This window comes from Mustela lutreola, chromosome 12 (assembly GCF_030435805.1).
Source record: "Mustela lutreola isolate mMusLut2 chromosome 12, mMusLut2.pri, whole genome shotgun sequence".
Taxonomy (NCBI): domain Eukaryota; kingdom Metazoa; phylum Chordata; class Mammalia; order Carnivora; family Mustelidae; genus Mustela; species Mustela lutreola.
The window spans coordinates 4,537,266-4,558,877 of NC_081301.1; the positions used below are offsets into that span (position 1 = coordinate 4,537,266).

The 21,612-nt window shown below is 50.5% G+C and overlaps 1 protein-coding gene across 17 annotated transcripts in view; it reads left to right on the plus strand.

The window, feature by feature from the left end:
- The window catches only part of RAPGEF1 (Rap guanine nucleotide exchange factor 1), a 134,851-nt gene that overhangs the window by 39,834 nt on the left and 73,405 nt on the right, over window positions 1-21,612 (plus strand). The window contains exon 1 of one of the 17 annotated variants that reach the window (XM_059142362.1): window positions 16,804-17,039. The exons of the other annotated variants lie outside the window; for them this stretch is intronic. Within the exon in view, the coding sequence (XP_058998345.1) occupies window positions 17,027-17,039 (13 nt within the window). The 5' untranslated portion in view covers window positions 16,804-17,026. Of the gene's footprint in view, window positions 1-16,803; window positions 17,040-21,612 lie in introns of those variants that run through there. 17 annotated transcript variants of the gene reach the window in all.

The following is a 21,612-nucleotide window of genomic DNA, read 5'->3' on the forward strand; positions in this document are numbered from 1 at the left end:
GCGGCAGGCAGAGAGATGAGCAGACTCCCCATTGAGCAAGGAGCTGGATTTGCACCTGGATCCTAGGACCCAGGGATCATGACCTGAGCTGAAGGCAGGCGCTTAACTAACTGAGCTTCCCAGGCGCCCCGAGATGTTTTTTTAAAAAATGAAACCGAAGGGGAATGTACTCAGCTGAGAACGGGCATGAGGGGAGGGTGAAGAGAATTCCCTGGGTAGGTTACTTGATTGGCCACTAAAAAATTGATTATTAATTGAACCCATTGCTTGGGCTTGCCTTCTCCAATTTTCCAGTCTTGCTGAGAAGCCAGTGGTTAATAGTTTGACTTAACGTGTTAAACAAAATCCAGCTGAGTAAATGAAGATCTGATTGGCTTTTTTGAACATTCATGAATTGGGCAGCATCCCATCTAGCAAGTAGAAAGGAGCTCGGAGAAGAGGTGTGAAATGGGGGCGTCTGAGTGGCTCAGGGGGTTGAGCAACTGCCTTCGGCTCAGGTCATGATGGTGGAGTCCCGGGATCGAGTCCCACAGCGGGCTCATCTTGTGAAGCCCGTTTGTGAAGCAAACTCCCCTCTCATGCTTTCTCTCTCTCTCTCTCTCTCTCTCAAATATGTAAATAAAATCTTTAAAAAAAAGAATGTGTGAAATGGAAGGGCTTTATAGGCAGAAGTAGGGCGGGAAGCTATTAGTAAAAGGAAAGAAAGGATCCCTTTGGGTTTGGTCGCCTTCCTTTGGGGGCTGGGTGGGGGTCTGTCATGCAGATTACCTTTCCAGGGCAGATCTGGAAATGCAGACTGAGTGGGTTAATGGTCACGTTCCTGATGTCAGCCCTTGGTTTGCTGTTATGGGGGCCCTTGACTCCATTTGAGGCCTGTTTTCTTTTTCTATCTTCCTTCCTTCCTTTCTTTCTTTTTAAAATAAACTGACTGATTTTATTATTTTTGTATAGTCTTGAACTTCAACAGTTGAAATGTTCAGCTTCTTTTGTATCTTCCTTTGTAGCAGAACCTGCTCCTAGACTAAGTATCGCGTGCCCTTGCAGTGCCATTTAAGCGCCAAGAATGAAGAGTTTCTGGGGGCCGAGAAAGCATGTTATGGGACCCAATCTTCTACTTCATTCAGCAGATATTAATGAGGACTTTCTATGTGTCTAGCACTATGCCGGGCACTGGGGATACAATAGTGAGCAAAATAGACATAGCCAAGCCTCTCACCGCCCAGTGGAAAACAGAGGCCATCAGCCCAACCAGCAGCACAGTGGGATGGTCACAGGATCTCTGGCCCAGTCAGTGACCAGCCCAGGGGGTCAGCAAAGGTGTCCGAGATGAAGCAGTTGCTTAAGCAGTAGGAGCTGAGCAGATCCTAGATGGTCTGGACGGCAGCTTCACAGTGGTTCCAGGGCTGATTTGACAGCGGTCTGCGTCGGTGCCAGGCTGTGTGGTGGAGCTGTACTTGATATAGGCGGAGGGGCTGGGTTTGAATAAATGTACACAAGGCGGTAATTGTGCATAGTCACAATTACTCTTAAAAATCCCAGTGGAAGACTAGCAAAGTCAGTTATCCTTTCAGAACTAAAAGGATGCTGTCTCTTTAGAGCAGGGCTCAGCACCCTTTTCCCCCTCCAAGGCCCCAATGCACTTGGTTCCCTGAATTTGTAAATAAAGTTTTTTGTTTTTGTTTTTTTTTTTTTTTTAAAGATTTTATTTATTTATTTGACAGAGAGAAATCACAAGTAGATGGAGAGGCAGGCAGAGAGAGAGAGAGAAGCAGGCTCCCTGCTGAGCAGAGAGCCCGATGCGGGACTCGATCCCAGGACCCTGAGATCATGACCTGAGCCAAAGGCAGTGGCTTAACCCACTGAGCCACCCAGGCGCCCTGTAAATAAAGTTTTATTGGAACACAGCCACACCCATTTATTCACAAATCAGCTGAACTGTTTTCCTACTAAAATGTCAGAGTCCAGTAGTTTAAAGACTGTGTGCCCCACAAAGCTAAAGATCTTTACTCTCTTGCCTTTTAAAGAAGACATTTGCTGACTCCTCCTTTGAGCAAATGTAAGAATTTGTTTTATATTTAGGCACCATATTCTAAAAAGAAAATTGTTTTCTTTAAACACAGAATCCTGTTAGTGAGGTGAGACTTTCACACCACGGAAGGCGAGAAGGAGCGGCGCAATCAGTCTCCGTGCCTCTCTTGCCCGACTGTCACCCGGGGTCATATGCTTATTAACGGAAGAGAGAGTGACTTGCCCAAAATATTTATCCTTCCCCTCTCCCTTCCTTCCTTCCCGTTCTGCGTGTCCCTCTGTTTTTTCAAGTGCACATAATGGGGTTGGCTGAGGTCAGTGGAATGCATCATATACTCTTCGTACTTCAGGTGGAGGGCTGGTGAAGAAAAGAACAGCGAGATGTTGGTCTTAATTTGCAGACGATGTGGTTCTACTACCGGGAAGCTAAAATGTCCTAGTGATGCAGGAGAGAAAAGTGGGAGAGAGCGAGAACCCAGAACACTGCCTTGCGGCTCTCCACTGCATTGTGCCTGGCGGCGCAGTCTCAGGAGGTCATTGGCCCTACGCTGGGCCAGTATTGTTCACCTCAGCACTGGGAAGGTTTTAGTTTCATTTGCATTGAACTATAAACATGTTTTGATTCGATAGTTGTAGAGAAACTAATCATGTGGCAGGCGGACCTTCAGGTGGCTTCCTCATGTTCCCGCCGTTGTCTGTTGAGCTGAAGGGACCTGTGAGCAGGGCCAACCCAGAGAGTATGGCAGAGGTGATGGGGTGTCACTCCCTAATTGTGTTTTGTTACGTGAGACTCTTGCTAGCAGACACACTCTGGAGACATCGCCCTTTGTGTTGGACAAGTAAGGCGTTCCATGTCGCAGGGAGCTGAGGGTGGCCTCCATCCTCCAACCAGCAAGAAGCCGAGCCCTTACCCTTCTGTCTCCGAGGAAATTAATTCTGCCGGCCACGTGAGGGAGCTTGGACATGGGCCTTCCCTGGTTAAGCACCATGTGAGACCTCAGCCCTGCCAGCACCTTGACCGAAGCCTTGCAGAGGTCCCATTTAAAGGCACATCGTCGGGCCCTGACCCACAGAGAGTGTGACATAATAAATGCACATGTTTTTTGTCACACAGCAATAGAAAAATAGCACAAGGCATAAAGAGTTTACCCCAGTTGTTATTGGTTCATATTCAACATTATAAAAATCCAAGCTAATTCCAGGAATCTGGGGTAGGTTGGGCTTCGCCCCCCACCCCTTGAGAGTTGACCTTAAATCCTTCAGTTATCAGTCACTTGGCCGAAGTGGACTGAGTGGAAGCTTCCATGAAAGTGTCGCACGATGTTTGGTGGGTTGACGGCCGCACCGCAGTGAGCCGGAGAGTACCCGTGTTTGTGGGAAGTGCTCACGGAGGAACTCGAAGGAACACAGCGTGCTCGGTGTGGAACTGACCTCGCATGGTTCCGGAGAACAGGAGTACACGCGCCGTCCGTCCGTCTGCACGGCTGTGTGTCCGTGGTGGTTAGCCCGGGCCGTAGAAGAGCAGTCAGAGAGGTCGAGAAGGTTTTTCCCCGTGCAGTAGAGCGTCTTACCTTTTGCTTTTACTTTTCGTCTCTATACCTCCTGGAGCAAAGGGGGGGGGGGGAGGGCTAAAAGTAGCCCTTGGTGTTTGTTATTTTGTGCCGAAGCAGAAGAGGCCAGCAGAGGGAGGACCCCTGTCTGCTGCGGGTGCTCGTGTGAAAAAGCTTGGTTCTTGGGTAAATGTTTTCTCATTCGCTGCTCACAGCAGCCTGTGTTGTGGGTGTTGTTGCTTGTCGCCTTGCTGCTGGCCGAGGGGGAAAGCTGATCAGCCCGGTTTCCTGAGCTGTAGCGGTCCAGCCGGGCCTCACCTCGAGCTGTTCCCCTTCTAAGGAACTGGCCTCCAGGAAGAGGCCGAACTGCCCGGGAGACGCTGAGCCCGCATCCTGCCTTCCGATGGGCGCTCAGCTCACAGCCCTGGTGAGCCTGTAGGCCTTCGTGCGCCCTGTCTCGTCTGGCCGGCAGATCCCCCGGGGGCTCCTGCCGCTGTTTCCGTGGCGCCGACAAGGGACTGCTGATGAGCCCCTGCTAGCAGGCGCCTTGCTCCTGGCCTGCTGATGGCCGCCCCCTGGCACGAGGTGGGCGCCGCACACCAGCCAGCCCAGCGTGCTCCCGCGAAGCGCACGTGGAGGGTAGGGCCCGTGCTTGTGCCTGGTGCCCCCGAAGTCAGCCCGAGCTGCCACGCTGGTCATCCCTCCTCCTCCATGCAGGTCCGCCTGTCCCCTTCTTGTCCACACCGAGTTCCCCTTTTGGGCCTGCTTCACTGGAGCTTCAAAGCAGGGGGGTGCCCGTTCCAGCATTTGGGGGCCATACCGACTGTGGCTTTCTCGTTCACCCTGTTCTGCCCGTGACCCTCCTCCAGGCTGAAGAGTTCCTGACCTTGTGGTTTGTCGTGAGCCTGCTGGTCTGTTTGGTCTGGCTGCTGCCTTCCTGGACCTCATCCACTTTTCCTTAAGCTGTGGGAAATGGTCCAGCCCCCCTGCAGCCTCCCTCTAATCCTGCCTGCCGGACTGAGCATCAGGCTCCTTGAAGAGGAAGCGGGCTCCTGGTTCTCCCACCCCAGTCCCCCACCTTCTGTAGCTGTGAGGGCTGGCCCCCAGGGGGCCGTCCACTTGGGCTTTCTTCTGCTTGCTGAGGTTCTGGTGGTACCGGAGGGCGCCCCGTTCCTGTGGGCGAAGAGCACGTCGGGCCTGAGTGGCCAGCGCTTTAACCACACCAAGTTCAGGCCTCAGAACTCAATGTCGAGGTGACTGACATCTCACTTCTGCCAAAAATAGGTGGGGAAAGCCCCAGTTATTTTAGTTCTTTAAGGGCGGATTCTATATTTACTTGGGGCTCCTGGAAACAAAAGACAGGATCATATTAATAATTGAGGTTAAACCTAAGAAATGTATTCACAAATAGTATTTGGGCTATTGATTTGTTTAATAGAGAACAGGTATTAAGTGGCTACTTGAAGAGCATTGTAGATCGTGTAAAACCAAGATTGAAGACCAAATTCATGGTGTTACTTTATATCCTCCCTGAAATTTCTTCTGGAGTGTCGTACCAGGGAAAAGTTTCCCTCTTCTGTTGAGTTCATATATTTTCTTTGGAAGGTCAAATTAATTCCTTTTTACCTTTGCTACTAGGAAACTCAGAACCAACTATCCATGGCTCAGTTGCAGTAAATCTTTAGTTTCAAGCTTCTGATTCTCTTCTCTTTTAAACCCTCTTGTTTTGTGGTTAGTGTTGCCTAAAGAAATCCCTGCATGGGGGGGGGGGGTTGCTTTGTCACTTTGTGCCTTAATTCTGTGGTTTGCCTTGGCTGCCCGGCCCCCCTTCTGGGTAGAAGCAGCTGTATGTTATGTCAGTGATGAGGTACATGTTTTAACCAACGTAGACAAGAGCTTGTTGACCTGTGCACTGGGGGAGAACTCTGATGTCCACGTCTCCTCTAAGGAGTCCAGTCCCATGGCACAGTACCGACTGAGGAGGATTTTGTTCGGACCGAGACAGTGTCTGTGGGACCCATAGCGACCGGAGGCTCTCTGCCCAGGTGTGTTAAGGACCGGTGGCTACAGCTACGCCCGGGGCTTGCCTTCTGGCTGCGTTTCCTTTGCCCACCTTGCTCACCGGACAGAGGGGAGAGGAGGAAGATTCTTGGCAGATGCTTTTAGCAGGACCCCTGAGGCGTGACGGAGGAAGCGAAGTTTAGTTCCATTTTTAACGTTAAGGTAGTTTGGTTGCGTCTTTCCTCTTAGGGTAGAGCATTTGCGCTTTTGTTTTTGATTTTGCATTTCCTGTGTGTACCTCCCAAAGCAAAATGGACTGCTAAAAATGTCACTTGGTGTTTTATTTTTTGCCTAGAATAACATTCAAGACTTGTGAACACTGTGAGCCACAAGATAGTTTTAGGAGAAAAGAAATGTTATTTGTGTTTGTATTTCCTTCTAGAAATTTTCCAGTTGATTTTGTATGCTTATTTAATTGGACATATATGGGGGCGCCTGGGTGGCTTAGTCATTAAGCATCTTCCTTCAGCTCAGATCATGATCCCCAGAGTCCTGGTGTTGGACCCTGCATCGGCTCCCTACTCAGTGGGAGGCCTGCTTCTCCCTCTCCCACTCCCCCTGCTTGTGTTCCCTCTCTCGCTGTGTCTCTCTCTGTCAAATAAATAAATGAAATCTTTAAAAAAATGATTGGACGTATATAATCTATTTCTTTCATCAGTAGCAATATAATAATGTTTTATTTGCTGGTACCTTGCATCTCTCCTTGTATGCTGAACAGCCTATTTTTAAAAGTAGAGTAAGTTTTGTAGGAAGACAGTTAGGAAGGTAGCTGGAAAACAGGCCCTGTGCATGTCCATCATCTTCAGAGCTTTCCCATGGGCCTGCCACCAAGTGGGCTTGGGGTTGTGCCCCTGGAGTCCCCAGTGTCTGGCACGGTGTAGACACTTTGTCAATGCTCGTTGGAAAGTGAAGTCAGTAGCAGTACAGGCAGGGAAGGGTTAAAGAAGAATGGCTTTCTGAGACTAAGTAGGTAGGGAAATTAGCCAGGCCAGTGGGTCTCAGACTTAGAGTGTGTCCGAGTCACCTGGAGGGCTGGTGAGAGCGGATGGCCAGCCCCACCTGCAGAGCTTCTGATCCAGCGGGTACGGCCTGGGGCGCAGGAGATCCCGATTCTACCCGTTCCGTAAGTGAGGCCGCTGTTGCCACTGCTGTTTCAGGACGAGACTTTTGAGAACCACTGATCTATGCTTATTGCCCTTCTTTTCCAGAGGAGAAAAGAGGCCAAGAGGAAGTGTGCTTTGTCTGTTTAACCAAACCAGTTAGTGGCAGAACCTACATGAAAAGCCAGCCTCCCACTCCCTAACTTCCAGGAGAGAGGAATGTGTTCTGGTGTCCCTAAATGGGCAAACTGCTGTGGTAACCACATGCTCTGGTTTCTTTCTTGGGAATGAATCCCAGATCGCTGCCCACTTTGGGCCAGGACAAGAGGGGTGGTTCCAGATGTTTGTTATTTAATCCTACAGACATGCTTTGTACCAGCTGCCCGTTTGTGACCAGATGACGTCCACCACCCATCAAAGGAGGTGGTTTGTTTGGAAGCCGATTAAAGCCCTCTCAATGTGGCCAGTTGTGTTTCTGAAGTGTCTTGCCCATCTTGGAGATCTTAGCACAGCCCTCAGGCTTGGTCAGCTGTGGACGGACACACTGCCCCGGGGCCAAGCCAGCCCCTACCCAGCTCATTTCTCCGCAGCATGGTAGGCACCAAGGTTGGGGAGGGAGGTGCGCTCCCGACAGACCCCTGGGCTTCTCAGGATCTCTTCGCCTGGGTGAGACGCTGAGAATCTGGTGGGCAGGCAGCCTTGGAGCGCAAGCTGTTCGGTCTGGACAGAGGGAGGTTATTGTCGGCATTTCCTGCTCACACCTTTATCTTTCATTTCCCATGCGTCGTGCGTACTGTTGGCACCCAGGACCGCGCCTGCACATTCGGATCTCACCTGGAGGAGCTTGCTGTTAAGACAAGGTTAGGGGAGTTCATTTGGTCTCAATGTCACCAGCACACTGGGGAAACGATCTTGTTGGAAGGAGGAGGACTTCAGGGTGGCTGCTTTCTCACCCTGTGGATAGCGTGTTGAGATCTCCTCAGAGCAGGAGAAGGTGTGCTGGGACCCCTGTGCTCTGTCCCCCTCTGTAGAGCGCACTGCCCGGGAGCACCTCTGGGAGGCAGGCGGGCTCCTGGGTCCCGAGGACTCACCCTGCTGGCACAGGCTGGCCTGCCGCCTCTCCCCACTCCCTCCCTCTGCCATACTGACCAGGTCTCCTGACTCACCTCTAGCCAGCTGGGCCAGGGCCTTCCAGACATGCTGGTCCCTCTACCAGAAACACTTTCCCTCAGTCCACATCCCCCACACACCCCCTATAGAAAAGGAAAATCTGGGCAGTTGTCGTGAATCTTTCTGGCTTCAGTTTAAACCAGTTTCCTTGCAGGGTTCATGGTGGTTGCCTGCGTGAAAGATGGCTTCAGAGCACCCTCTCCTGCCTTCCTACTGCCCCCATCAGTGTTCCTGCACTTTGCACGTAAGCGGCTTGCACTAGAAGCCCGGCTCTGTCTGCCTCTGGGGGCACCGAGCTGAGGTCCTTCAGCACTCGATCTCCAGCTGGGTGAGGGGCCTCGGCCTACTCTGGAAGCATTCGGCCCACTTGGGATGGTGTGTTTCGTTCAGGTCTCTTCCCTGGTCCTCCTAAGCCTTGGGGTCATGTCTGCCTGACTCTCCACTGCACCCTGGGCACTGAGCACGAGGGGCTTGAGAAATGCTTTGGGCCCTGTGACCTCGTACAGTCATCCTCACGAGTTTCCCTTTGGTCCAAAGAGAGAGGGAATGGGACAGGATCTTCTTGGTGCACAACAGCCAGCTCAGACCGGACTTGACTTGTAGGAGCCTCTTCACTTGGGGCCATGTGGAGGCCATCCTGGCCCGGGCAGGTGGGACCAGTGCTGGGGACACCGACCTTCACCAGACTGGATGTCATCAAAGGCCTTGCACTTCTCCAAGCTCGGCGACCCCTCAACTGGCAGTTACCTCGCCGCCACGTGCCACTCATGACCACAGCCCTGGAAGGAGAAAAAAATTTGTCCTAAATTAAGTGTGGGGCTCTAGATTTCTTTGTACCGGGGGAGAGGCCTGAGTAGGGGCCCCTTATACTTTGGGGAGTTGGCTCTGGGTCAGCTGTAGAGCACAGAGGTGTGAGCTCAGTCTTCCCAGATTGCCCTCTTTGGGTAAGAGATCAGAATTTAAACCCCAGCAGCGCTCTAGTACATCGGTCGGAAGAGGAGATTTGAGCATTTCAGAGCAGGCCTCTCCGCGGATGGGCTCAGGCTCACCGCCCCCAGGAGTGAGTGTTGACGGCAGAGCGGCCAGCCTGCCGGGGGCAGCCAGGCTGTAACCGAGCTTCAGGACACGCCGTTCTGGGCTAATGTTTTTGTTTTGATGAAAAATTTTAAAACACCGCTCAACCTCCATCACAAAGAATATGAAAATATTATTATAAAGAAACTAAATCTATTTCAGTCCCTGCTTTGTGGTGATACTCAATTTGTAAGGAGAGTTGGAACCAAAATACTTTGAAAGGTCACCTTCAAACATGTGCCGGACTTCTGCAGAGGGTAGACCCGTTTATATTTTCAATCCACTGATTTTCATGCATTTTTCAAGCACAGCCGCTAGCTTTCTGGCAGCTGCGTATTTTTATTATTAAGGCGCCCTTAGTTCTCAGGACACTGGGGCCAGCAGAACAAAACCTTCTTTGGGGGATTTTGGTCAGGGTGGGTACAAAGGGCCCAGGCGTCCTGGAAGAAAATGAAGTGACACGGTTTTCTCCATGGTCATTTGGTGGCTCTTAGACATTTTCAGCTGGACCCCATGAGACTTTCCCCTGCCATTGCTCCTCCTTCCTAAGGAAGGGTTCCACAGACCCCCGCCACAGCCCACGTAACGGGAACCTGTGCTTGGGAATGCTGGGTCCTTGGCAGGTTCCTTGCCTTCCCAGTCGACTTTGTTTTCCTGTCTAGAAAATTCAGGGCTTTCCATCTTAAATATAAAAATATGGTTATCAGCTTAGAATGTGTTTTGAGGACTATAAATACTTTTGTTTTCCATTAAGAAAACCATTAATTCGTGGGTTGGGGTCAGCGTGGAATAAGGACCCAGCAGAGTTCAGGCCAGGTCCCCAGCCTTAATCTTGGACACTCTGACACCTCAGCCCCTCTGCTTCTCGCTTCTGTGTATTTTGTCCAGGTTTGCTTTCTTCCTTTTTTTTTTTTTAAAGAGGGAAAGACTGGTGTGAGCTGGGGCTTGGGGGGAAGAGAGAGAGGAGAGAGAATCTTTTTTTTTTTTTTTTTAAGATTTTATTTATTTATTTGACAGACAGAGATCACAAGTCGGGGCAGAGAGGCAGGCGGAGAGAGGAGGAAGCAGGCTCCCTGCTGAGCAGAGAGCCCGATGCAGGGCTTGATCCCAGGACCCTGGAATCATGACCTGAGCCGAAGCAGAGGCTTTAACCACTGAGCCACCCAGGTGCCCCGGGGAGCGAGAGAATCTTAACCAGGCTCCTGACCTCATGACCCTAAGATCATGACCAGAGCCAAAATTGAGAGTCGGATACTTAACCAACTGAGCGACCCAGGCGCCCCGGGTTTGCTTTCTTCTGATTGCAAATATGACTGTGTATAGTTGCCTTGTGTATGCTTTTGGCAGACACCGTGCCATTGACCCACTCTCTTCCCGCGTGAGAATCATTGCCTTAGAGCAATGGCTTGAGGACAGAAACCACGTTTTTCCAGCACAAAGTAGATGCTAAGCAAATACTGTAGCCAGGTATAAATATGCATGGCCTAAAGCAGAAGGGAAAGCAATGAGTGATCACTTTGGTCCCACTTCTGGATGAAGTTTGTTGTCCGAAGCACTCACGCACACAGTAGGTCTTGAGAAATACTGACCGGCTTACCTGCACTCTGGGCCTTGTACTAAAGAGACGCGTTTCGGCCAAATATCTTCGCTTGGGGTGGCTGGTTAGTTGGAAGTCGGTGACTGGGATCGGTGACTAGGGCCGTCCCTTCCCCTCAACCCCATGGCTTGGCTCAGGCAGTCCTGTTCCAGGCACAGTGTTTCTAGCCTCTCTCCCCATCAGAAGGGGCTTGTCCGGAGGAATGTTTTGATGTGAAATTTGAACTTCCCTGTTGGAGTCCAAGGACCCACCTGCCCGTCACTTTGCGCACTAGGCTCTGCTGATTTTGCAGCTTGCCCATCTTCCGCTCAAGATTTGGAATTTCGTCACAGTTTCTCCCCCCTGCCCCGCCCCCCCAGTCCTCTGTTCCCCTGGAGGACTAGTTAAAACCCGGGTCCTGGGTCCCTCCCCCGGAGGTCTTGATTCATGAGGTCTGGGTTGGGGGTTGGGATGGAACTGGCATGCTGACCAGCACCAGCTCATGCCAGTGCTGCTGGTGGGACCCAGACCCTTCCCTCCCCTGCCCTCCCCTTCACCCTCAGTTGGGGAAAGGATTAAGACACCGTTTGGTCAGAGAATTGATTCATAGGACCTCAAAGTGAAATTGAATTTCAGTCGAAATCGAATTTTTAGATTTTTGATACATTTGTGTATGTGATTATAGTATTTCTTACTGTGGTTGGTGGTCAAGAGAGGCCAGAAAGCCACCGATCGCCTCCACCTTGGAAACGGCCCACCTGCTGGCGCTATGCCCATGCATGGTCCTTGGTTCCAGACCCAGAGCAGGACGCTCAGCCAGGGTCCTTGTGACTCTGGGAAAGGACTGGATTTGTGGTCTCGATTGCCCCTACAGGCCCCTCCCCTGCAGCAGTTCCTCATTGTCCTAGTGAGAAAATCCTCTGTGCCACACTTCCCAAGGAGAAGGGTCTTCAGGTGAGTGGTAATGGAAATAAATTGCATGAAGGTGATATTTAGCCTTAGTCCCTTCTGATCAATTCTGTTCTGTTTCATGTTTTAATCCACAGAATTGGTTTGGGGACCTGATACTATGTCCGTGTGAGCAGGAGGAATAGACCAGGCGTCGCCCACTAACCCTTTCTGCTGGGGCTCACTCGGTTCCGTCTGTCAGAGATGCTGAGATGCCTGTCTTACCCAAGGCAACCCCGTCTCTTCACACGTTTCGTGGTCCTTTCCCGTAATGTCTGCTTGGCTTACAGCCTTGGGGCTTTCTTCATGAACTTTCCCATATCTTTCTGGAAGGAAATGCTTTATTTCTTCAGCATTTGACTTGCTCTGCTGCGTGTTGGAGCGCTGGGTGTATGGCTTTACTTCTCGGTTAGCTTATAAACCGTGCAAGGGCAGGCTCTGCTTTCCCGTTCAGCCACGGACCGGGCCAGGTCTTCTGTGGCACCAAATGCCCAGCATGTGGCTGGCGGAAGGAGCTCAGCCAAGTTGTGCTGCATTGTATCAGGGGCCGCAGGGCCCAGATTCGGTTTCTAAGCTTGTTTAACTGAGGAAGTGTATTCTGATTCCGAGGAACGGAGTTGGAGAACATGAGTCTCTGCTTTCTTCGTTCTCCAGTGTGTGTGGCCTGTGCTTATTCTTGCTCCTTGGCGTGCTGAGACAGAGACCGCCTCCTGTGGAAAGATTCGGTCCTCTACAAAGAACTTCAGTTCTAGGGGATGCAAAGGCTACAGCTGCCCAGAGAGAACAAGGGAAAACTAGGTTCCCTCTTGAAAAATGTACATAGTGTCCTGCTCTGAGGATTCCAGAATGAAGCATCTGGGTTTTTCATAAAGGTACTCTTTGAGGTGGGTGGTTTTCTGGAGGGTTCTAACAAGAGAGAGACTTCGGAGAGAGTTAAAGGATGTTACTTGGCTGAGTGTAAGACCCAGGAAGGGAGATGGCCAGCCCCTGAAGAACTGTCTTTTAGAAGCACACATTGTGACGCCGGTTTGTTATTAGTCATAGACTGTAAAGGTATAAATTCATGAGAACTGGGAGGCCTTTTTGACTTTGGAAAGCCCCTTATTAATGCTTCCTAGCCAAACGGCAACTCCAGCTGTCACTCAACTACACTTTCTTCCGCAACCTGTTGTTTTTGGAGTTGTTTAAAAAGAGCATCTGGGTTCCAGCTATAATCCACCTCCCGAGTTGAGAGGCTCAGACTGTCACTTTGGCCTCCCCCGTGGGCTAAGAGACTGCTTGAGATCTCACCAGCAGGCGTATTTTTAGCCCGGGAGCTAGCACGGCAAGGAAGTCTTTGATGTGCTGCTGCCGTGAGTGAGCCATCTTGGTCTTGGACTTTTCCAGAAGGGTGTGATTCACTTTTATAAGCAGTACTGGCCTGAAAGTCTTGTCTTCTACTCTTGTTTTGACCTGCTTACCCGTGCATCAAAGTTGTGAACACATCTAATAAACAGCGTATTGGCTGGGCTTTCATTTTGAAAGGAGGAAGAGGGAGCCTACCCTGAGATGCGAGGTCTGAGTGGGAGGCTGGGGTGGGGGCAGGGCCGCAGTGCGCGCAGCCAGGCCTAGAGCTGGTTTCTTAGAAGTGAGCCCTGACCTGGAGACAACAGGCTGTTCGTTCAGGGGACAGAGTGTGCGTGAGTCGGCCTTCCCCCGAGCCCGTATTCTGCTTGACCCACCTTTAGGGTATTTCTCCCTTCCACCCGAGAAGACTGTGGCTGGCATGTAAGCTGGGCTCAGACCCAGAGTGTCTCTCCTCTCAGCCTCAGTTTCCCTACCAGGAAACTGAGAGTCACCATGAGAATTGAATGCGTAAGGCCTATGAGGTGCCTGGGGTGGTGCTGGACACGGTCCCTGCTGTCGTTATGTGGTCACTTGGTACCTAATGCGTTCTGCACGTGGAGCTGGTACATCTGACTGGAGGTGAATTGGTTTGGATGTCAGGCTCTAAGCCGGTGAAATTCTGGCTTTGACCAAACCAGCGTGTCTTCTGACTTTAGTCCCAGAGTGTCAAGGGCCCTCAGAGCCTCTCGTGGGTGGTGAGACCTCCTGTGGCTGCAGGTTTCGAAGAGAACAGCTGGGTGTCCCCGGTCCTGGAGTGGGCTTTTTTTCCTGGCCCTCTGCATGTGTTTACTTATGACTCTGAAGTTGTCTCATGAAGAGGAGAAATGTGTGGGAGAGGTTGGTTGATACATCTTCAGCCATTACGGAGGAAGGAGCCCGGGACTGGCCTGGTTCAGGATGACTGGGTCCCAGGATGGGGGCACCTCCAATCCCAGGGCCTCCGCCGCCTCCTTGGTAGGCAGACTCCGGATCCTTTCCGGTGCTCACGGTGCAACGCCAAGAGCCCCGCCACTCACCTGGTACCTGCCCGGGTGCCACCTTGGCCGTGACTGTGGAGGAATGGGATTGATCAGCACTTGCTTCTGAAAGTGAAGAGCACAGTGTGTGTCTGGACCATCATACATAATCAATATTTCTGCCAGAACAGGCCTCCTGCCCCAAACATCTTTGTGAGACAGGAACAAGGGGTCAGGGTCCAGGAAGAAACTCGTGTTGAAGAACAGCTGAGAAGACCCTTTCCTTGTTTTGCTCCAGAGAAAAATTCGCTGCCCCTGGTTGGGTGAGACTAAAGGCTCCCCCTCCCTCACCCCCTGCCCTTTCTGCCCTCCACCCATGTGACTGGGAAGCCAGAAGTTTGCTTTGGAGAACTGGTCATTTTCAGATCCCTCTGTGGTCCGCAGAGACTCCTGTGGCCATTTCCAAGTCGGCACCTGTTTGCTGACTCTGATGCTTTTTGTGGGTCCCTGCATGAAAGGAAGCCTGGAGTTGTTCCTGTAAGCCGAGCCCAGCCCTTCCTCCTGCCCTGAAGAGCAGGCAGGGCTGTCTTTCAAGGCCGCTGGGCCTCAGAGCCCTTCCACAGCCCCCCACCCCACCCCCACCGCCCGTCCTCCTGCCGAATGGCTCTGCAAGCGGCTTGAGCAGCTGAAAAGCCGCTGCGTTTGCTGGTCAAGTCTCCTTTGTGGGACTCCTCATCTGTGTCCTGACGGAGGACTTTTCCCAGCGCCCCCCACCCCTACCCCCCCCCCCCCCGCGCCGGGATTAGGAGGTGCTCCGTGGAGGGAGGAGCTGTGTCTTGGTCTTTCTTGACCCTGGCTCTTTGCACATATTTGGCGTGTAGAGATGGAGGGAGTGCATGAGGGATGGGTGAACGGGATGCCCAGGGGCTGCTGTGGGCTGTGGGGGGGCACCCTGTTTCCCCAGGTGACAGGGGAGGGGACGGACTCTCCAGGCGGCCCTTGGCCTTTCACTTTCTTCCTTCTCTGCCCAGTAAGCACCTCTTACAGTATCCCAGGGGCTGCTGGGGCCCGTGGCTCGCCTCTCCTTCCCCTGCTGCCTGGGAAAGAAAGAAAGAACATACTTGCTGACAAATGAAAATTTTTTTCCTCTGGAGGTCCAGAAGGTAGCCTGACAAATAATGGGTTCTTTGGATCCCTGAGCAGGGCCAAGTGCACTGAGGCCGGCCCAGGCACCTCAGCCTGCACTGTTGCGGGGCCCCTGCCTGAGCCCCGTCACCGTGGCCCAGCCCCAAATACACGGGCCTTCCTGCCCCAACTTGGGCTGCTTTGCTGGTGACATGATGTGAAAAAATATGCTGTGAGGCCCTGGAGGAGCATTGTTTGAATTCTGAACTGGCACCGGTCCCAACGTGCAAGTTCCTCTGAGGGACAGAGGCGGCTCCAGACAGCTCCACCCCAGGGACAGAGGTCAGGGCGGACTCCGCTTCTTCCTGTGGTCGTGAGCCTGGACCGTGCTCTGCTTTGGCCCTGTCTGCTTTCTGCTGGTGCGGGGTGGGGTGGGGGGGGCTCACTCAGAATGCACCGTTACTCCGCCCCGGCTCCGTCCCCCACTCCCCACTCTCTCTTGCTCTCTGTGACTCTCATCTCTAGAAATAAAACTCTGGAGAAAGGGACAAATTTGCATCTAGGGATGTCTATAGAGTCTGTGGCTTTAAGAATCTCTAGGCCACTCTATCTGTCAAATAAATAAAATCTTAAAAAAAAAGAAAGAAAGAGGAAGGAAGGAAGGAAAGAAGAAAGGAAGAAACAAAGGAAGGAAGGAAGAAAGAAAAGAAAAAAGAATCTCTAGGCCATTGGCTTTAAGAATCTCTAGGCCACTTTATCTGTCAAATAAAGAAATAAAATCTTAAAAATAAAGAAAGAAAGGAAGGAAAGAAAGAAAAGAAAGAAAGAAAAGAAAGAATCTATCTCTAGGCCATTGCCAAACGGTGATGAGAAAAAAATACTTTCTTGGGAGGAGACGTTGAGGCCTCCCTGGGCGGGCTGACCTTGAACACTCACCACAGGAGCCAGCGCGCTGGGGTTGCCTCGGCTGTGCTGTGTGCTGTGGCTGTGCTGTGTGCTGTGCGTGCTGCCTGTGGGGTTGGGGGATGGTGCTGGGGCCCTGGGACTTGGTTTCCTCATGTGTCTAAGGGCAGTGAAAGCCCTTTCCTTGCAGTGTTAGTGTGAGGGTAGGGGTGACCGCGGGCTCCCTGCACAGTGCTCGGCCTATAGCGGTTGTTTGAAGCGAGAGCTGCTGATGGCGCCTCACCAGGAGAGAAGCAGTTCTCAAGCTGGAGGCTCCGCTTTCCTCTCCTCTGGAATACTTGTCGATATTTGATGAATGTTTGCTAAAAGGAGTAAGTCTTGGGGAAACTTCCGTGTGTGGATTTGTTCGGATCCCTCTGCGACGGTGTGCGCGAGGGACTGTGGGCCTCTGAAGGGCTTTGCTTTTTTCTCTGAGGGAGAAGAGATGCTGCAGGAGGGCTTTGGGCAGCGAGGCGGTGGAACAGGACTTGACCCTTTACAGGGTCGCCCTGGTTACTGGGTGGAAAAGACTAGAAAGGCAAGGAGCAGGGGTTCTTGGACAGCTGTGGTGGCGGGTTAGGCACAGAGTGGCTGTGGTTTGGGTCAGGGTGTCAGTGCTGCCACTCGCTGCAGTGGTGAGACTTGGGATGGACGGCTGAGGCAGGATGGATGTGCGGAGTTGGCTGCAGGACTGGAAGGTGGGTGTGAGCCAAAGAACAGAGTCAGAAATTTTGACCTGAGCCGCTGGGAGGGTAAACTTTCCTGTTTCACCAGGATGTAGTGGCAGCAGGTTTGGGAGGGAGTCTCGGGCAAAGTTTTGTGCTTGTGCTGCCTGATCTTGACATCCAGGACAATGAACAGGAGCTTGTGTGTAGGAAGAGACCACTCTCACCTCCAAGGTGCCGACCTCTTCTCTGCGCCGGGCTCTGGGGTTCCCATCTGGCTTCCTGGCGTCCTGTGTCTTCTCTGTGCCACCGGTGTGCTCACGTGGATGCCTCCAGCCTCCATCTGCCTCCTTGACTCAGACTCCTCCATCCAACTGGTGAAACCAAGTTCCCTGGGGTCTCTGCAGAGGAGAGTTCCTCTGTCTCCATCCAGGGCCTGATCCAGATGAGAGGCTCAGGTATTTGTCAAGCTTGAATATTGTCTATTTCTTAGACTAACCTCATGTATAGGTGCTGTTATTATCTTACAAAATACATTGATTCAACTCTTGGTTAAAAGCGAACTGTAGGACACAGATGTATGTACATTTAGTTCTTTGAATTTTCCATACAATAAGGGAAAGGAAATTAGAAAACACGTATTTACTGGTGATTTAAGATCATAAAAATATTTGTATAGGTTCTTTTATTATTTTTATGAAGATGAAACGGAAACTTCCTAAGATATCCGTAGATTCTTCCTGAGATATGTGGTGTCGAGTTACTTGGGGAGACACTAATTCTGGGTTAAACATGTTTGTTTGTTCCAGCGACTAGGATTTCCTTGAATTGTTACATGATCTGTCAATCTGACCCATGTAAAGATCAAATGGACCCTTTTAAAACAACTTTAGATCCTTGTGTCTACTTTCTTCCAGGTTTTTATTGATGTGTACCAGGAGTCAGGAAGGTACATCTGGCATGCAGCTTCAAGACTTTTCACAAGTCTAACACAAGAATGCAAGCAGCTCCGGTCAAGAAATAGACTAGGGCGCCTGGGGGGCTCAGCTGGTTAAGCATTCGACTTTTGGTTTCAGCTCAGGTCACTATCTCAGGGTTGTTGGATCAAGCCCTACGTCAGGTTCCAAGCTCAGCGCGGGGTCTCCCTGAGATTCTCTCTCCCTCTGCCCTTCCACGTGTACACGCGTGTGCAGTCTCTCTCTAAAAAAAAATAAAAAATCTTAAAAAAAAAAAAACAAAAAAAGAAATAGGCCATAGCTCCCTCCTGCCCCCTGCAGCTTACTCCCCCACCCCAAGCCTAACTGCTATCTTCACTTCTAAAATCATAGATTAATTTGGCTTGTTTTTGTATTTGTATAAATGGAATCATACAAAAATGTACTTTTTTGTGTGTGTCTTCTTTCTACATTTATAGGAAGCACCCGTGTTTCTGTGTGTAGGTGTAGGTTACGCGTTCTTACTGCTGCATAGTGTTCCACACGTGCAGGGGTCTGTGTCGGCGGGCATTCGGGTCTTGCTGCTTTGCATATTCCGGTACCTGTCTTCTGGTGACTTCACAAGGGCACACACCTGGGAGTGGGATGGTGGGGCCCCCAGGGAAATGGGTGTCAGATGCCTTCCAGATTCTCTGTCTCCGCGGCGGCGGTGCACACCGCCCTTTGCTCGCCATCCTCCTTAGTGCTTAACGTTCTCCATTTCCTATTTTCTACTTTGATCTATTTATCTATTCTGTTTGATCTTTTTATGCATTCGAGTGTGTGTGTAATGGTATCGCTTTGTGGTTTTAATTGATTGTTTCTTGGTGCCTGTTGGAGTGGAGCACTTTGTCATCTGTCTCTTGGCCGTTTGGACATCATCTTCTGTGACGTGTCCGTTCCATGCTGAGTCTATTTTTCATCCTTACCGGGTATGTAAGAGAACCAGAACCAGTGGCTCTGTCAGATCTGAGCCCACATCCAAGGTGGAGCTTGGTCTCTTCCATCAGTAGCGGGCCCGGCCTCCTCTTGCACCCTGGCCCTTCTGCTTCTGCCCCGAGCCTCTCTCTTTGGCTCAGTCCCTGCTGGTCTGCCCCCAGCTCAGGCATCTGGAAGGTATCTTACCTTTGACCTAACAATTCCATTTCTAGGGGCCCGTCTCATTATTGCAGGTGCCTAGAAAGGAAACATGAGCGTGTTCATCAATTTAGCATTGTTTCATCAATTTAGCATAACTTGAAGCAAAAGTTAAAAAACCATCAGCCAGGAGTCTGGTTAAATAGGTTTCAGCAGAACATTGTTCAACATTAGCTGTGCTCATGGGAAAAAATGCCCACAACATATTAAGTTGAAAAATATTTCAGCTCTGCCATATGGAGAGTTATGAGGGATTTTTCACTTTCTGTGTTATGTATTCGGTGTTTTTTGCAAGGCTTGGATTTTTTTTTTAATTGTATCTATTTATTTGACAGAGAGATAGAGATCACAAGTAGGCAGAGCAGCAGACAGAGAGAGAGAGGAAAGCAGGCTCCCCAACGAGCAGAGAGCCCGACGCGGGGCTTGATTCCAGTACCCTGAGATCATGACCTGAGCTGAACACAAAGGTTTAACTCAGGCGCCCCAGGGCTTGGATTTTTATAACAAGTTTTTTAAATTTTGTTGCTGGGGGATAAAATGATCTATGTACTGCTTCCAGCATCAGCCACCGCAGCTCAGAGTTACCTGTAGATCGCCTGAACGCCTGGGTGATACGAGCGACTTTCATGGCAGAAAGGCGGGTTTTGGTGTTGCAAGACTCCAAATAGTATTTTCCCTCTGTTTGAACATGAATAGTTCTATAGTAAGTAAGACAGAGGATCTTTTAATATGGAAATTGTTGGAAAAAATGAAACATCAGGTTGCTCCTAGGCTGTGGCTGTTTTTAGCTCAGGGTTGGCAGGGGTCTGGCCACGAGATCAGATAACAGTAATGGCCTCCATTTACTGAGCATTTGCTATAGGTCATGTCCATGGCTACGTGCTTGTCATAGAGGATCCTGTTCAGCCCTGAGGTTATGCTTTTCTGTAGGTGAGGAACCTGTGGCTTGGAGAGATACACAGTTTGCCCGTGTCTGCTCCTGAGCTTGGGTTAGAACAGAGACGGCCAGACCCCAGAGCCCCTGTGTTGCCTGCCGTGGCCACTCAGCCCAAACTCTTGGCTTTAGCTTTTCTTTAGTCTGTAACATTTTAAATAAGTAATAATCTAAAATGATAGCTTTAAAAAAGTTCTTCCGGGGCCCCTGGGTGGCTCAGTGGGTTAAAGCCTCTGCCTTCGGCTCAGGTCATGATCCCAGGGTCCTGGGATTGAGCCCCGCATCTCTCTGCTCGGCAGGGAGCCTGCTTCCTCCTCTCTCTGCCTGCCTCTCTGCCTACTTGTGATCTCTGTCTGTCAAATAAATAAATAAAACCTTTAAATAAATAAAAAAGTTCTTCCTGGGGCGCCTAGCTGGCTTAGTCCGTAGAGCATATGATTCTTGATCTTGGGGTTGTGAGCTCGATCCCCATGTTGGGTGTAGAGATTACTTAAAAAAATAAAAGTCTTTAGGGGCGCCTGGGTGGCTCAGTGGGTTAAGCCTCTGCCTTCTGCTCAAGTCATGGTCTCAGGGTCCTGGGATCAAGCCTTGCATTGGGCTCTCTGCTCAGTGGGGAGCCTGCTTCCTCCTCTCTCTGCCTGCCTCTCTGCCTACTTGTGATCTCTGTCTGTCAAATAAATAAAATCTTTAAAAAGAAAAAGTCTTAAAAAAGTTCTTTCTAATGTCCTCAAGCCACTTCTCCACTATAGTTGTTCTTTTTACATGTTTGGAAAATGGGGGAGTGTGGCTTGGGTAGGTAGTTTTAGAGGGAACTCGTGTAAGCGGACACATGGAGGTCCTTCCTGGTTGTGCCACGGTTCTGAACCCAGTACGCTGTAGGGAACAAGAAATTGATAGCCACGCTGTTTCTCAAGATCAGTTGCAGTAATTTTGGAACTGCCTCAAAGTGTTACCCACCCTGACCCTGACGTTGTGTTCCCTTATGTGGCTGATATTTAGAGACTGCCCTTATCCAGAGTGAAATTAAGCCGTGACAGAAACCGCTGCTAAGTTGGGATCCCAGCTGCTGCCACAAGTGACATTGGAAACGCCAGTTGATATGTACATGTGTAGGCACCAGGCAGAGACTGTTGTTAGCCTTGACTGAGGAGCAAATTGAAAACCTGTGAATGAAATATTGGTCCCTGGCAGACTGCTCAGGAAAAAATTGGTGAGACTTTCGGGGCTTGGGGGTTTGTTGAGATTTGCTTCTGTGAGCAGGCTGCACGCCTCTCTTCCAGCCTATGCTTCCTCTGACGTTCGTCTGACAGCTGGGTCAGCGTCCTGCCGTGGTTGCCCAAGAAAGTGCCTGCTCTTAGTAACACCGTGGCCGTTTATACAGAAATCATGAGGCTACGTAAGCCACCCTTCCTCTGGAAGAAATGACTAGCAGATTAGTCACTGGGAGTTTCTGACCTTTCCGTGCTGTAAATGCCGCAATGAACAGTGGTCTGAGGCTCTGTTCTCTTAAATTTTCTCAGTGACCTTTGAAGCTGCTCTCAAAGATTTGATAAAGTACCATAAAATAGCAGCTTATGGCGTTTCCTTCTTGAGTGGAGGAGGGTTTTTTGTTTCCTTTGGTGAAGTAAGGCCGTAAAGAAAGCAGACCAGTCTGGCAGTCCCACGTGTTGGTGGGGATAAGGAGCAGCTGGGACCTTGATAGTGGAACTGCAAAGTGGCGAAGCCATTTAGAAAATCATTTGGCAAAATCCACAAAATTAAATACAGTATATACTCTGTAGTTAAGCAGTCTGTTCACAGAGAGCGCTTGCATGTGTTCCAGGAGCAGGTATGAGAATGTTCATAGCAGTGTTGTTTCTAGAAGCTGGAAACAGCCCCGTGTCCATGGAAAGTGAAAGCGTGTACATATATTCCAGTGTGCTTAGATTCAGACCTACCTCTGAGTGAAAAAGCAAAAACATGAGAATATGTACAGTATATTTCCAT